The sequence below is a fragment of the Gobio gobio genome (assembly GCF_949357685.1).
Source record: "Gobio gobio genome assembly, chromosome: 13".
In the NCBI taxonomy this organism is placed as follows: Eukaryota; Metazoa; Chordata; class Actinopteri; order Cypriniformes; family Gobionidae; genus Gobio; species Gobio gobio.
The window spans coordinates 1,306,303-1,322,709 of NC_137106.1; the positions used below are offsets into that span (position 1 = coordinate 1,306,303).

Here is a 16,407-nt window from a genome sequence, read left to right on the forward strand (position 1 = left end):
GTGACGGTGCATTATCCTGCTGGAAGTAGCCATCAGAGGATGGGGACATGGTGCTCATAAAGGGATGGACATGGGCAGAAACAATGCTCAGGTAGGCCGTGGCATTTAAACCATGCCCAATTGGCACTAAGGGGCCTAAAGTGTGCCAAGAAAACATCCCCCACACCATTACACCACCACCACCAGCCTGCACAGTGGGAACAAGGCATGATGGATCCATGTTCTCATTCTGTTTACGCCAAATTCTGACTCTACCATCTGAATGTCTCAACAGAAATCCAGACTCATCAGACCAGGCTACATTTTTCCAGTCCAATTTTGGTGCGAATTGTCGCCTCTTTTTCCTATTTGTAGTGGAGATGAGTGGTACCCGGTGGGGTCTTCTGCTGTTGTAGCCCATCCGCCTCAAGGTTGTGTGTGTTGTGGCTTCACAAATGCTTTGCTGCAGACCTCGGTTGTAACGAGTGGTTATTTCAGTCAAAGTTGCTCTTCTATCAGCTTGAATCAGTCGCCCATTCTCCTCTGACCTCGAGCATCAACAAGGCATTTTCTCCACAGGACTGCCGCATACTGGATGCTTTTCCCTTTTCACTCCATTCTTTGTAAACCCTAGAAATGGTTGTGTGTGAAAATCCCAGTAACTGAGCAGATTGTGAAATACTCAGACCGGCCCGTCTGGCACCAACAACCATGCCCCTTTCTTTCCCATTCCGACATTCAGTGTGGAGTTCAGGAGATTGACCAGGACCACGCCCCTAAATGCACTGAAGCAACTGCCATGTGATTGGTTGATTAGATAGTTGCATTCAAGAGAAATTGAACAGGTGTTCTTAATAATCCTTTAGGTGAGTGTATAAGACCAAACTGTTTGGGTTCCCATTGACTTCCATTGTATTTTTTTGTGCATCCATCCATCATAAAAGTGAATCCATCCATAAAAGTGCATCTATCCGTCATAAAAGTGCATCCATCCATAAAAGTGCATCTATCCGTCATAAAAGTGCATCTATCCATCATAAAAGTGCATCCATCCATCATAAAAGTGAAGTGCATCTATCCGTCATAAAAGTGCATCCATCCATCATAAAAGTGCATCTATCCATGATAAAAGTGCATCTATCCGTCATAAAAGTGCATCCATCCGTCATAAAAGTGCATCCCTCCATCATAAAAGTGCATCTGTCCATCATAAAAGTGCATCTATCCATCATAAAAGTGCATCCATCCATCATAAAAGTGCATCCATCCATCATAAAAGTGCATCTATCCGTCATAAAAGTGCATCCATCCATCATAAAAGTGCATCCATCCATCATAAAAGTGCATCTATCCATCATAAAAGTGCATCCATCCGTCATAAAAGTGCATCTGTCCATCATAAAAGTGCATCTGTCCATCATAAAAGTGCATCTATCCATCATAAAAGTGCATCCATCCGTCATAAAAGTGCATCTGTCCATCATAAAAGTGCATCTGTCCATCATAAAAGTGCATCTATCCATCATAAAAGTGCATCCATCCATCATAAAAGTGCATCCATCCGTCATAAAAGTGCATCTCTCCATCATAAAAGTGCATCTGTCCATCATAAAAGTGCATCTATCCATCATAAAAGTGCATCCATCCATCATAAAAGTGCATCTCTCCATCATAAAAGTGCATCTCTCCATCATAAAAGTGCAACCATCCATCATAAAAGTGCATCTATCCATCATAAAAGTGCAACCATCCATCATAAAAGTGCATCAGAGAGTAGCTAGCGCTCTGTAGTGAAGTTTGTCCCTTTAGGGCTACTGTAGAAACATAGCGGCACAAAATGGCGTCTTCACTGTAAGGGTGTGTGTAGAGAGAAACGGCTCATTCTAAGATCATAAACACACAACGCTCTTAATACACCACTGAGAACACAGTTATTGTGTTTCTGTCAATAGATCCTCTTAAATATTACACACTGCACCTTTAAGAAGCAAAATTAGTTGTTTTCTTAAAAAAAAAAAAAGAACAAATATGTGCCAATGGGGTCAGAAAAGTCTCCTTAATTCGAAGGGAAAACGAGTGTGTTTTTCTGACTGTTGGCAGATGTGTGTTCTTGTTTTAAGCACACACTCCCTGCACTGACTGATGGAGTCTCAGCAGACTGTGTCTAATCAATGAAAACAGCAGCGTTCCCATCAGAGATTGATAGCAGCTGTGAATGTGGGTCAGAGTCGATGGAGCGTCCAGGAGAACAGGGACTGGATCCGGATCGGATCCGACAGTCCAGATTTGTTCTGCCGATGTTGTTGTGTTGTCGTATCATGTGTCCAGTGACTGGATGGGCTCGTGTGCATCAGCTTTATCTGTGTGTCTGATGATCTGGTTCTGGTCCGGTCCGATCCGATCCGGTCAGAGCTGCTGTAGTTCTCGTGCTCAGGGAAACTCTGGCTCCGTTCCCGCTTCCACGTGGCATGGACTGAACTTCCAGAGTGTGTGATTCACTCAGGCTCTGAGACGCCAGTTTCCAGGAGAAACACTGCAGCTCAACACAGTTGTGCCCATAGCCAACTATACATTATATGGGTCAAAATTATACATTTTTCTTTTATGCCAAAAATCATTACGATATTAAGTAATCTGTAAATGACTGGTTTTGTGCTCCAGGGTCACACTATCATAGCATTTAATATGTTGAGTTAACGTTTAGTTTAGTTCTACACATTTTTTACTGTCTATATATCTTTAAAGTGGTCATTTTAGTGCTTGAACTTATTCCAGTTGTATTCTAAATGTGTTTTTATTCCCCAGACGTCATGTGCGAATACTGGACGACCCCTTCATTTCAGGAACTAACGTGTATTTAGTGGTTGTGCGAGCCAGTAAACGGAGACACACGCGTGTGAGAGTGAGCTTGAGAATCTTCCTTTAGATCCCGTGAGCACTTTCTGTTGCAGAGCTTGAGAAGAAGTGTGTCAATCCAAGAGACTGAGGTCGTTATTACAGGAGCCAGACAGGAAATCATCTAAATATATGCTTTATGTTTGTTTTTGGCATCCAAACACAGAACAATCACACTCAGTTCAGACGAATCTTTCAGACGAATCATTCAGACAAATCATTCAGACGAATCATTAAGACTCAGATTCAGGAGTTCAGACGAATCAGACAAATCAGTTCAGATTAATCATTCAGACTCAGACGACTCAGCAGAGCAGCGTGAGTTCAGACGAATCATTCATCAGATGACTCATTCAGACTCAGACGACTCAGTTCACAAGTTCATGCGACACATTCCGACTCAGACGACTCAGTTCACAAGTTCATGCCACTCATTCAGACTCAGACGACTCAGTTTGTGAGTTCATACAACTCATTCAGACTCAGACGACTCAGTTCATGAGTTCATGCGACTCATTCAGACTCAGACGACTCAGTTTGTGAGTTCATACAACTCATTCAGACTCAGACGACTCAGTTCACGAGTTCATGCGACTCATTCAGACGACTCAGTTCTTGAGTTCATGCGACTCATTCAGACTCAGACGACTCAGTTTGTGAGTTCATGCGACTCATTCAGACTCAGACGACTCAGTTCATGAGTTCATGCGACTCATTCAGACGACTCAGTTCATGAGTTCATGCGACTCATTCAAACTCAGACGACTCAGTTCATGAGTTCATGCGACTCATTCAGACTCAGACGACTCAGTTCATGAGTTCATGCGACTCATTCAGACTCAGATGACTCAGTTTGTGAGTTCATGCGACTCATTCAGACTGAGACGACTCAGTTCACGAGTTCATGCGACTCATTCAGACTCAGACGACTCAGTTCACAAGTTCATGCCACTCATTCAGACTCAGACGACTCAGTTTGTGAGTTCATACAACTCATTCAGACTCAGACGACTCAGTTCATGAGTTCATGCGACTCATTCAGACTCAGACGACTCAGTTTGTGAGTTCATACAACTCATTCAGACTCAGATGACTCAGTTCATTAGTTCATGCAACTCATTCAGACTCAGACGACTCAGTTTGTGAGTTCATACAACTCATTCAGACTCAGACGACTCAGTTCACGAGTTCATGCGACTCATTCAGACGACTCAGTTCTTGAGTTCATGCGACTCATTCAGACTCAGACGACTCAGTTTGTGAGTTCATGCGACTCATTCAGACTCAGACGACTCAGTTCATGAGTTCATGCGACTCATTCAGACGACTCAGTTCATGAGTTCATGCGACTCATTCAAACTCAGACGACTCAGTTCATGAGTTCATGCGACTCATTCAGACGACTCAGTTCATGAGTTCATGCGACTCATTCAGACTCAGACGACTCAGTTCATGAGTTCATGCGACTCATTCAGACTCAGACGACTCAGTACATGAGTTCATGCGACTCATTCAGACGACTCAGTTCATGAGTTCATGCGACTCATTCAGACGACTCAGTTCATGAGTTCATGCGACTCATTCAGACTCAGACGACTCAGTTCATGAGTTCATGCGACTCATTCAGACGACTCAGTTCATGAGTTCATGCGACTCATTCAAACTCAGACGACTCAGTTCATGAGTTCATGCGACTCATTCAGACTCAGACGACTCAGTTCATGAGTTCATGCGACTCATTCAGACTCAGATGACTCAGTTTGTGAGTTCATGCGACTCATTCAGACTGAGACGACTCAGTTCACGAGTTCATGCGACTCATTCAGACTCAGACGACTCAGTTCACAAGTTCATGCCACTCATTCAGACTCAGACGACTCAGTTTGTGAGTTCATACAACTCATTCAGACTCAGACGACTCAGTTCATGAGTTCATGCGACTCATTCAGACTCAGACGACTCAGTTTGTGAGTTCATACAACTCATTCAGACTCAGATGACTCAGTTCATTAGTTCATGCAACTCATTCAGACTCAGACGACTCAGTTTGTGAGTTCATACAACTCATTCAGACTCAGACGACTCAGTTCACGAGTTCATGCGACTCATTCAGACGACTCAGTTCTTGAGTTCATGCGACTCATTCAGACTCAGACGACTCAGTTTGTGAGTTCATGCGACTCATTCAGACTCAGACGACTCAGTTCATGAGTTCATGCGACTCATTCAGACGACTCAGTTCATGAGTTCATGCGACTCATTCAAACTCAGACGACTCAGTTCATGAGTTCATGCGACTCATTCAGACGACTCAGTTCATGAGTTCATGCGACTCATTCAGACTCAGACGACTCAGTTCATGAGTTCATGCGACTCATTCAGACTCAGACGACTCAGTACATGAGTTCATGCGACTCATTCAGACGACTCAGTTCATGAGTTCATGCGACTCATTCAGACGACTCAGTTCATGAGTTCATGCGACTCATTCAGACTCAGACGACTCAGTTCATGAGTTCATGCGACTCATTCAAACTCAGACGACTCAGTTCATGAGTTCATGCGACTCATTCAAACTCAGACGACTCAGTTCATGAGTTCATGCGACTCATTCAGACTCAGACGACTCAGTTCATGAGTTCATGTGACTCATTCAGACTCAGATGACTCAGTTTGTGAGTTCATGCGACTCATTCAGACTGAGACGACTCAGTTCACGAGTTCATGCGACTCATTCAGACTCAGACGACTCAGTTCACAAGTTCATGCCACTCATTCAGACTCAGACGACTCAGTTTATGAGTTCATGCGACTCATTCAGACTCAGACGACTCAGTTCATGAGTTCATGCGACTCATTCAGACGACTCAGTTCATGAGTTCATGTGACTCATTCAAACTCAGACGACTCAGTTCATGAGTTCATGCGACTCATTCAGACTCAGACGACTCAGTTCATGAGTTCATGTGACTCATTCAGACGACTCAGTTCATGAGTTCATGCGACTCATTCAAACTCAGACGACTCAGTTCATGAGTTCATGCGACTCATTCAGACTCAGACGACTCAGTTCATGAGTTCATGCGACTCATTCAGACTCAGATGACTCAGTTTGTGAGTTCATGCGACTCATTCTGACTGAGACGACTCAGTTCACGAGTTCATGCAACTCATTCAGACTCAGACGACTCAGTTCATGAGTTCATGCGACTCATTCAGACTCAGACGACTCAGTTCATGAGTTCATGCGACTCATTCAGACTCAGACGACTCAGTTCACGAGTTCATGCGACTCATTCAGACTCAGACGACTCAGTTTGTGAGTTCATACAACTCATTCAGACTCAGACGACTCAGTTTGTGAGTTCATACAACTCATTCAGATTCGAATATATGCTTTATATTTGTTTTTGTGATCCAAACACAGAACAATCACACTCAGTTCAGACGAATCATTCAGACAAATCATTCAGACGAATCATTCAGACGAATCATTTAGACTCAGATTCAGGAGTTCAGACGAATCAGACAAATCAGTTCAGATGAATCATTCAGACTCAGACGACTCAGCAGAGCAGCGTGAGTTCAGACGAATCATTCATTAGATGACTAATTCAGACTCAGACAACTCATTTCACAAGTTCATGAGACTCATTCAGACTCAGACGACTCAGTTTGTGAGTCCATGCGACTCATTCAGACTCAGACGACTCAGTTCATGAGTTCATGCGACTCATTCAGACTCAGACGACTCAGTTCACGAGTTCATGCGACTCATTCAGAATCAGACGACTCAGTTTGTGAGTTCATGCGACTCATTCAGACTCAGACGACTCAGTTCACGAGTTCATGCGACTCATTCAGACTCAGATGACTCAGTTCACAAGTTCATGAGACTCATTCAGACTCAGACGACTCAGTTTGTGAGTTCATGCGACTCATTCAGACTCAGACGACTCAGTTCATGAGTTCATGCGACTCATTCAGACTCAGACGACTCAGTTCACAAGAGTTAATGCGACTCATTCAGAATCAGACGACTCAGTTTGTGAGTTCATGCGACTCATTCAGACTCAGACGACTCAGTTCACGAGTTCATGCGACTCATTCAGACTCAGACGACTCAGTTCACGAGTTCATGCGACTCATTCAGACTTAGACAACTCAGTTCACGAGTTCATGCGACTCATTCAGACTCAGACGACTCAGTTCACGAGTTCATGCGACTCATTCAGACTCAGACGACTCAGTTCACGAGTTCATGTGACTCATTCAGACTCAGACGACTCAGTTCATGCGACTCATTCAGACTCAGACAACTCAATTTGTGAGTTCATACAACTCATTCAGACTCAGATGTCTAATTCAGACTCAGACGACTCAGTTTGTGAGTTCATACAACTCATTCAGACTCAGACAACTCAGTTCACGAGTTCATGCGACTCATTCAGACTCCGACGACTCAGTTCACGAGTTCATGCGACTCATTCAGACTCAGACGACTCAGTTTACAAGTTCATGTGACTCATTCAGACTCAGACGACTCATTTCCCGAGTTCATACAACTCATTCAGACTCAGATGTCTAATTCAGACTCAGACGACTCAGTTTGTGAGTTCATACAACTCATTCAGACTCAGACAACTCAGTTCACGAGTTCATGCGACTCATTCAGACTCCGACGACTCAGTTCACGAGTTCATGCGACTCATTCAGACTCAGACGACTCAGTTCACGAGTTCATGCGACTCATTCAGACTCAGACGACTCATTTCCCGAGTTCATGCGACTCATTCAGACTCCGACGACTCAGTTCACGAGTTCATGCGACTCATTCAGACTCAGACGACTCAGTTCACAAGTTCATGCGACTCATTCAGACTCCGACGACTCAGTTCACGAGTTCATGCGACTCATTCAGACTCAGACGACTCAGTTCACGAGTTCATGCGACTCATTCAGACTCAGACGACTCAGTTCATGAGTTCATGCGACTCATTCAAACTCAGACGACTCAGTTCATGAGTTCATGCGACTCATTCAAACTCAGACGACTCAGTTCATGAGTTCATGCGACTCATTCAGACTCAGACGACTCAGTTCATGAGTTCATGTGACTCATTCAGACTCAGATGACTCAGTTTGTGAGTTCATGCGACTCATTCAGACTGAGACGACTCAGTTCACGAGTTCATGCGACTCATTCAGACTCAGACGACTCAGTTCACAAGTTCATGCCACTCATTCAGACTCAGACGACTCAGTTTATGAGTTCATGCGACTCATTCAGACTCAGACGACTCAGTTCATGAGTTCATGCGACTCATTCAGACGACTCAGTTCATGAGTTCATGCGACTCATTCAAACTCAGACGACTCAGTTCATGAGTTCATGCGACTCATTCAGACTCAGACGACTCAGTTCATGAGTTCATGTGACTCATTCAGACGACTCAGTTCATGAGTTCATGCGACTCATTCAAACTCAGACGACTCAGTTCATGAGTTCATGCGACTCATTCAGACTCAGACGACTCAGTTCATGAGTTCATGCGACTCATTCAGACTCAGATGACTCAGTTTGTGAGTTCATGCGACTCATTCTGACTGAGACGACTCAGTTCACGAGTTCATGCAACTCATTCAGACTCAGACGACTCAGTTCATGAGTTCATGCGACTCATTCAGACTCAGACGACTCAGTTCATGAGTTCATGCGACTCATTCAGACTCAGACGACTCAGTTCACGAGTTCATGCGACTCATTCAGACTCAGACGACTCAGTTTGTGAGTTCATACAACTCATTCAGACTCAGACGACTCAGTTTGTGAGTTCATACAACTCATTCAGATTCGAATATATGCTTTATATTTGTTTTTGTGATCCAAACACAGAACAATCACACTCAGTTCAGACGAATCATTCAGACAAATCATTCAGACGAATCATTCAGACGAATCATTTAGACTCAGATTCAGGAGTTCAGACGAATCAGACAAATCAGTTCAGATGAATCATTCATACTCAGACGACTCAGCAGAGCAGCGTGAGTTCAGACGAATCATTCATTAGATGACTAATTCAGACTCAGACAACTCATTTCACAAGTTCATGAGACTCATTCAGACTCAGACGACTCAGTTTGTGAGTCCATGCGACTCATTCAGACTCAGACGACTCAGTTCATGAGTTCATGCGACTCATTCAGACTCAGACGACTCAGTTCACGAGTTCATGCGACTCATTCAGAATCAGACGACTCAGTTTGTGAGTTCATGCGACTCATTCAGACTCAGACGACTCAGTTCACGAGTTCATGCGACTCATTCAGACTCAGATGACTCAGTTCACAAGTTCATGAGACTCATTCAGACTCAGACGACTCAGTTTGTGAGTTCATGCGACTCATTCAGACTCAGACGACTCAGTTCATGAGTTCATGCGACTCATTCAGACTCAGACGACTCAGTTCACAAGAGTTAATGCGACTCATTCAGAATCAGACGACTCAGTTTGTGAGTTCATGCGACTCATTCAGACTCAGACGACTCAGTTCACGAGTTCATGCGACTCATTCAGACTCAGACGACTCAGTTCACGAGTTCATGCGACTCATTCAGACTTAGACAACTCAGTTCACGAGTTCATGCGACTCATTCAGACTCAGACGACTCAGTTCACGAGTTCATGCGACTCATTCAGACTCAGACGACTCAGTTCACGAGTTCATGTGACTCATTCAGACTCAGACGACTCAGTTCATGCGACTCATTCAGACTCAGACAACTCAATTTGTGAGTTCATACAACTCATTCAGACTCAGATGTCTAATTCAGACTCAGACGACTCAGTTTGTGAGTTCATACAACTCATTCAGACTCAGACAACTCAGTTCACGAGTTCATGCGACTCATTCAGACTCCGACGACTCAGTTCACGAGTTCATGCGACTCATTCAGACTCAGACGACTCAGTTTACAAGTTCATGTGACTCATTCAGACTCAGACGACTCAGTTCACGAGTTCATGCGACTCATTCAGACTCAGACGACTCATTTCCCGAGTTCATGCGACTCATTCAGACTCCGACGACTCAGTTCACGAGTTCATGCGACTCATTCAGACTCAGACGACTCAGTTCACAAGTTCATGTGACTCATTCAGACTCAGACGACTCAGTTCACGAGTTCATGCGACTCATTCAGACTCAGACGACTCATTTCCCGAGTTCATGCGACTCATTCAGACTCCGACGACTCAGTTCACGAGTTCATGCGACTCATTCAGACTCAGACGACTCAGTTCACAAGTTCATGCGACACATTCCGACTCAGACGACTCAGTTCACAAGTTCATGCCACTCATTCAGACTCAGACGACTCAGTTTGTGAGTTCATACAACTCATTCAGACTCAGACGACTCAGTTCATGAGTTCATGCGACTCATTCAGACTCAGACGACTCAGTTTGTGAGTTCATACAACTCATTCAGACTCAGACGACTCAGTTCACGAGTTCATGCGACTCATTCAGACGACTCAGTTCTTGAGTTCATGCGACTCATTCAGACTCAGACGACTCAGTTTGTGAGTTCATGCGACTCATTCAGACTCAGACGACTCAGTTCATGAGTTCATGCGACTCATTCAGACGACTCAGTTCATGAGTTCATGCGACTCATTCAAACTCAGACGACTCAGTTCATGAGTTCATGCGACTCATTCAGACTCAGACGACTCAGTTCATGAGTTCATGCGACTCATTCAGACTCAGATGACTCAGTTTGTGAGTTCATGCGACTCATTCAGACTGAGACGACTCAGTTCACGAGTTCATGCGACTCATTCAGACTCAGACGACTCAGTTCACAAGTTCATGCCACTCATTCAGACTCAGACGACTCAGTTTGTGAGTTCATACAACTCATTCAGACTCAGACGACTCAGTTCATGAGTTCATGCGACTCATTCAGACTCAGACGACTCAGTTTGTGAGTTCATACAACTCATTCAGACTCAGATGACTCAGTTCATTAGTTCATGCAACTCATTCAGACTCAGACGACTCAGTTTGTGAGTTCATACAACTCATTCAGACTCAGACGACTCAGTTCACGAGTTCATGCGACTCATTCAGACGACTCAGTTCTTGAGTTCATGCGACTCATTCAGACTCAGACGACTCAGTTTGTGAGTTCATGCGACTCATTCAGACTCAGACGACTCAGTTCATGAGTTCATGCGACTCATTCAGACGACTCAGTTCATGAGTTCATGCGACTCATTCAAACTCAGACGACTCAGTTCATGAGTTCATGCGACTCATTCAGACGACTCAGTTCATGAGTTCATGCGACTCATTCAGACTCAGACGACTCAGTTCATGAGTTCATGCGACTCATTCAGACTCAGACGACTCAGTACATGAGTTCATGCGACTCATTCAGACGACTCAGTTCATGAGTTCATGCGACTCATTCAGACGACTCAGTTCATGAGTTCATGCGACTCATTCAGACTCAGACGACTCAGTTCATGAGTTCATGCGACTCATTCAAACTCAGACGACTCAGTTCATGAGTTCATGCGACTCATTCAAACTCAGACGACTCAGTTCATGAGTTCATGCGACTCATTCAGACTCAGACGACTCAGTTCATGAGTTCATGTGACTCATTCAGACTCAGATGACTCAGTTTGTGAGTTCATGCGACTCATTCAGACTCAGACGACTCAGTTCACAAGTTCATGCCACTCATTCAGACTCAGACGACTCAGTTTATGAGTTCATGCGACTCATTCAGACTCAGACGACTCAGTTCATGAGTTCATGCGACTCATTCAGACGACTCAGTTCATGAGTTCATGCGACTCATTCAAACTCAGACGACTCAGTTCATGAGTTCATGCGACTCATTCAGACTCAGACGACTCAGTTCATGAGTTCATGTGACTCATTCAGACGACTCAGTTCATGAGTTCATGCGACTCATTCAAACTCAGACGACTCAGTTCATGAGTTCATGCGACTCATTCAGACTCAGACGACTCAGTTCATGAGTTCATGCGACTCATTCAGACTCAGATGACTCAGTTTGTGAGTTCATGCGACTCATTCTGACTGAGACGACTCAGTTCACGAGTTCATGCAACTCATTCAGACTCAGACGACTCAGTTCATGAGTTCATGCGACTCATTCAGACTCCGACGACTCAGTTCATGAGTTCATGCGACTCATTCAGACTCAGACGACTCAGTTCACGAGTTCATGCGACTCATTCAGACTCAGACGACTCAGTTTGTGAGTTCATACAACTCATTCAGACTCAGACGACTCAGTTTGTGAGTTCATACAACTCATTCAGACTCAGACGACTCAGTTTGTGAGTTCATACAACTCATTCAGATTCGAATATATGCTTTATATTTGTTTTTGTGATCCAAACACAGAACAATCACACTCAGTTCAGACGAATCATTCAGACAAATCATTCAGACGAATCATTCAGACGAATCATTTAGACTCAGATTCAGGAGTTCAGACGAATCAGACAAATCAGTTCAGATGAATCATTCAGACTCAGACGACTCAGCAGAGCAGCGTGAGTTCAGACGAATCATTCATTAGATGACTAATTCAGACTCAGACAACTCATTTCACAAGTTCATGAGACTCATTCAGACTCAGACGACTCAGTTTGTGAGTCCATGCGACTCATTCAGACTCAGACGACTCAGTTCATGAGTTCATGCGACTCATTCAGACTCAGACGACTCAGTTCACGAGTTCATGCGACTCATTCAGAATCAGACGACTCAGTTTGTGAGTTCATGCGACTCATTCAGACTCAGACGACTCAGTTCACGAGTTCATGCGACTCATTCAGACTCAGATGACTCAGTTCACAAGTTCATGAGACTCATTCAGACTCAGACGACTCAGTTTGTGAGTTCATGCGACTCATTCAGACTCAGACGACTCAGTTCATGAGTTCATGCGACTCATTCAGACTCAGACGACTCAGTTCACAAGAGTTAATGCGACTCATTCAGAATCAGACGACTCAGTTTGTGAGTTCATGCGACTCATTCAGACTCAGACGACTCAGTTCACGAGTTCATGCGACTCATTCAGACTCAGACGACTCAGTTCACGAGTTCATGCGACTCATTCAGACTTAGACAACTCAGTTCACGAGTTCATGCGACTCATTCAGACTCAGACGACTCAGTTCACGAGTTCATGCGACTCATTCAGACTCAGACGACTCAGTTCACGAGTTCATGTGACTCATTCAGACTCAGACGACTCAGTTCATGCGACTCATTCAGACTCAGACAACTCAATTTGTGAGTTCATACAACTCATTCAGACTCAGATGTCTAATTCAGACTCAGACGACTCAGTTTGTGAGTTCATACAACTCATTCAGACTCAGACAACTCAGTTCACGAGTTCATGCGACTCATTCAGACTCCGACGACTCAGTTCACGAGTTCATGCGACTCATTCAGACTCAGACGACTCAGTTTACAAGTTCATGTGACTCATTCAGACTCAGACGACTCAGTTCACGAGTTCATGCGACTCATTCAGACTCAGACGACTCATTTCCCGAGTTCATGCGACTCATTCAGACTCCGACGACTCAGTTCACGAGTTCATGCGACTCATTCAGACTCAGACGACTCAGTTCACGAGTTCATGCGACTCATTCAGACTCAGACGACTCAGTTCACGAGTTCATGCGACTCATTCAGACTCAGACGACTCAGTTTACAAGTTCATGTGACTCATTCAGACTCAGACGACTCAGTTCATGCGACTCATTCAGACTCAGACGACTCATTTCCCGAGTTCATGCGACTCATTCAGACTCAGACGACTCAGTTCACGAGTTCATGCGACTCATTCAGACTCAGACGACTCAGTTCACGAGTTCATGCGACTCATTCAGACACATTCAGGTCGTTATTACAGGAGCCAGACAGGAAATTATTTAAATATATGCTTTATATTTGTTTGTGATCTAAACACAGAACAATCACACACTCGCTACTGCTGACCTGTTTTCTGCGTTCTTATGTGTGTTTGGATTTCTCGACGTCAAATCAAAACAACTCAAAACTTCACTTGTAGTTCAAACTACTTTTCCACAAATGTCCAACATTAGTTTTTTTTTCAATTTCAGCAAGTTTATTCTATGAAATCTGTTGACTGTGCTATAGGGGAGTCTGGAGGAGAACAGCGGAGACCGAGTCCTGTGGGACGCGAGACAGAGACGAGAAGACGAGAGACGCCTGCGAGAAATCCAGCAGCAGCTGCAGCTCCTGGAGGAGAGTCAGCACAGCAGCGTGAGTTCAGACGAATCATTCAGACGAATCATTCAGACTCAGACGACTCAGCCCAGCAGCGTGAGTTCAGACGAATCATTCAGACGAATCATTCAGACGAATCATTCAGACTCAGACGAATCATTCAGACTCAGCACAGCAGCGTGAGTTCAGACGAATCATTCAGACGAAGACGAATCATTCAGACTCAGACGACTCAGCACAGCAGCGTGAGTTCAGACAAATCATTCTGACATTCAGACGAATCATTCAGACGAATCATTCAGATGAAGACGAATCATTCAGACTCAGACGACTCAGCACAGCAGCGTGAGTTCAGACGAATCATTCAGACGAATCATTCAGACTCAGCCCAGCAGCGTGAGTTCAGACGAATCATTCAGACGAAGACGACTCATTCAGACTCAGACGACTCAGCACAGCAGCGTGAGTTCAGACGAATCATTCAGACGAATCATTCAGACTCAGCCCAGCAGCGTGAGTTCAGACGAATCATTCAGACGAATCATTCAGACTCAGACGACTCAGCACAGCAGCGTGAGTTCAGACGAATCATTCAGACGAATCATTCAGACGAAGACGAATCATTCAGACTCAGCACAGCAGCGTGAGTTCAGACGAATCATTCAGACGAAGACGAATCATTCAGACTCAGACGACTCAGCACAGCAGCGTGAGTTCAGACGAATCATTCAGACGAAGACGAATCATTCAGACTCAGACGACTCAGCACAGCAGCGTGAGTTCAGACGAATCATTCAGACGAAGACGAATCATTCAGACTCAGACGACTCAGCACAGCAGCGTGAGTTCAGACGAATCATTCAGACGAAGACGAATCATTCAGACTCAGCACAGCAGCGTGAGTTCAGACGAATCATTCAGACGAAGACGAATCATTCAGACTCAGACGACTCAGCACAGCAGCGTGAGTTCAGACGAATCATTCAGACGAAGACGAATCATTCAGACTCAGCACAGCAGCGTGAGTTCAGACGAATCATTCTGACGAATCATTCAGACTCAGCACAGCAGCGTGAGTTCAGACGAATCATTCAGACGAAGACGAATCATTCAGACTCAGACGACTCAGCACAGCAGCGTGAGTTCAGACGAATCATTCAGACTCAGACGACTCAGCACAGCAGCGTGAGTTCAGACGAATCATTCTGACATTCAGAAGAATCATTCAGACTCAGACGACTCAGCCCAGCAGCATGAGTTCAGACGAATCATTCTGACATTCAGACGAATCATTCAGACTCAGACGACTCAGCACAGCAGCGTGAGTTCAGATGAATCATTCAGACTCAGCACAGAAGCGTGAGTTCAGACGAATCATTCAGACGAAGACGAATCATTCAGACTCAGACGACTCAGCACAGCAGCGTGAGTTCAGACGAATCATTCAGACTCAGACGACTCAGCCCAGCAGCATGAGTTCAGACGAATCATTCTGACATTCAGACGAATCATTCAGACTCAGACGACTCAGCACAGCAGTGTGAGTTCAGACTAATCATTCAGACTCAGCACAGAAGCGTGAGTTCAGATGAATCATTCAGACTCAGACGACTCAGCACAGCAGCGTGAGTTCAGACGAATCATTCAGACGAATCATTCAGTTCACAAGTTCATGCGACTCATTTAGACTCAGACGACTCAGTTCACAAGTTCATGCGACTCATTTAGAATCAGACGATTCAGTTCACAAGTTCATGCGACTCATTTACAATCAGACGACTTAGTTCAGTAGTTCATGCGACTCATTCAGACTCAGACGACTCAGTTCACGAGTTCATGCGACTCATTCAGACTCAGTTCACAAGTTCATGCGACTCATTTAGACTCAGACGACTCAGTTCATGAGTTCATGCGACTCATTCAGACTCCGACGACTCATTTCCCAAGTTCATGCGACTCATTCAGACTCAGACGACTCATTTCCCAAGTTCATGCGACTCATTCAGAATCAGACGACTCAGTTCACGAGTTCATTCGACTCATTCAGACTCAGACGACTCAGTTCACGAGTTCATTCGACTCATTCAGACTCAGACGACTCAGTTCACAAGAGTTAATGCGACTCATTCAGACTCAGACGACTCATTTCCCAAGTTCATGCGACTCATTCAGACTCAGACGACTCATTCAGAATCCGACGACTCAGTTCACG

The 16,407-nt window shown here is 44.6% G+C and overlaps 1 protein-coding gene across 2 annotated transcripts in view; it reads left to right on the top strand.

The window, feature by feature from the left end:
• Positions 1–16,407, top strand: part of fsip1 (fibrous sheath interacting protein 1) — a 64,426-nt gene that overhangs the window by 34,820 nt on the left and 13,199 nt on the right. For both annotated transcript variants that reach the window (XM_079832928.1, XM_079832929.1), the window contains exon 11: positions 14,106–14,231. In XM_079832928.1, the coding sequence (XP_079689054.1) occupies positions 14,106–14,231 (126 nt within the window). The remainder of the gene's footprint in view (positions 1–14,105; positions 14,232–16,407) is intronic.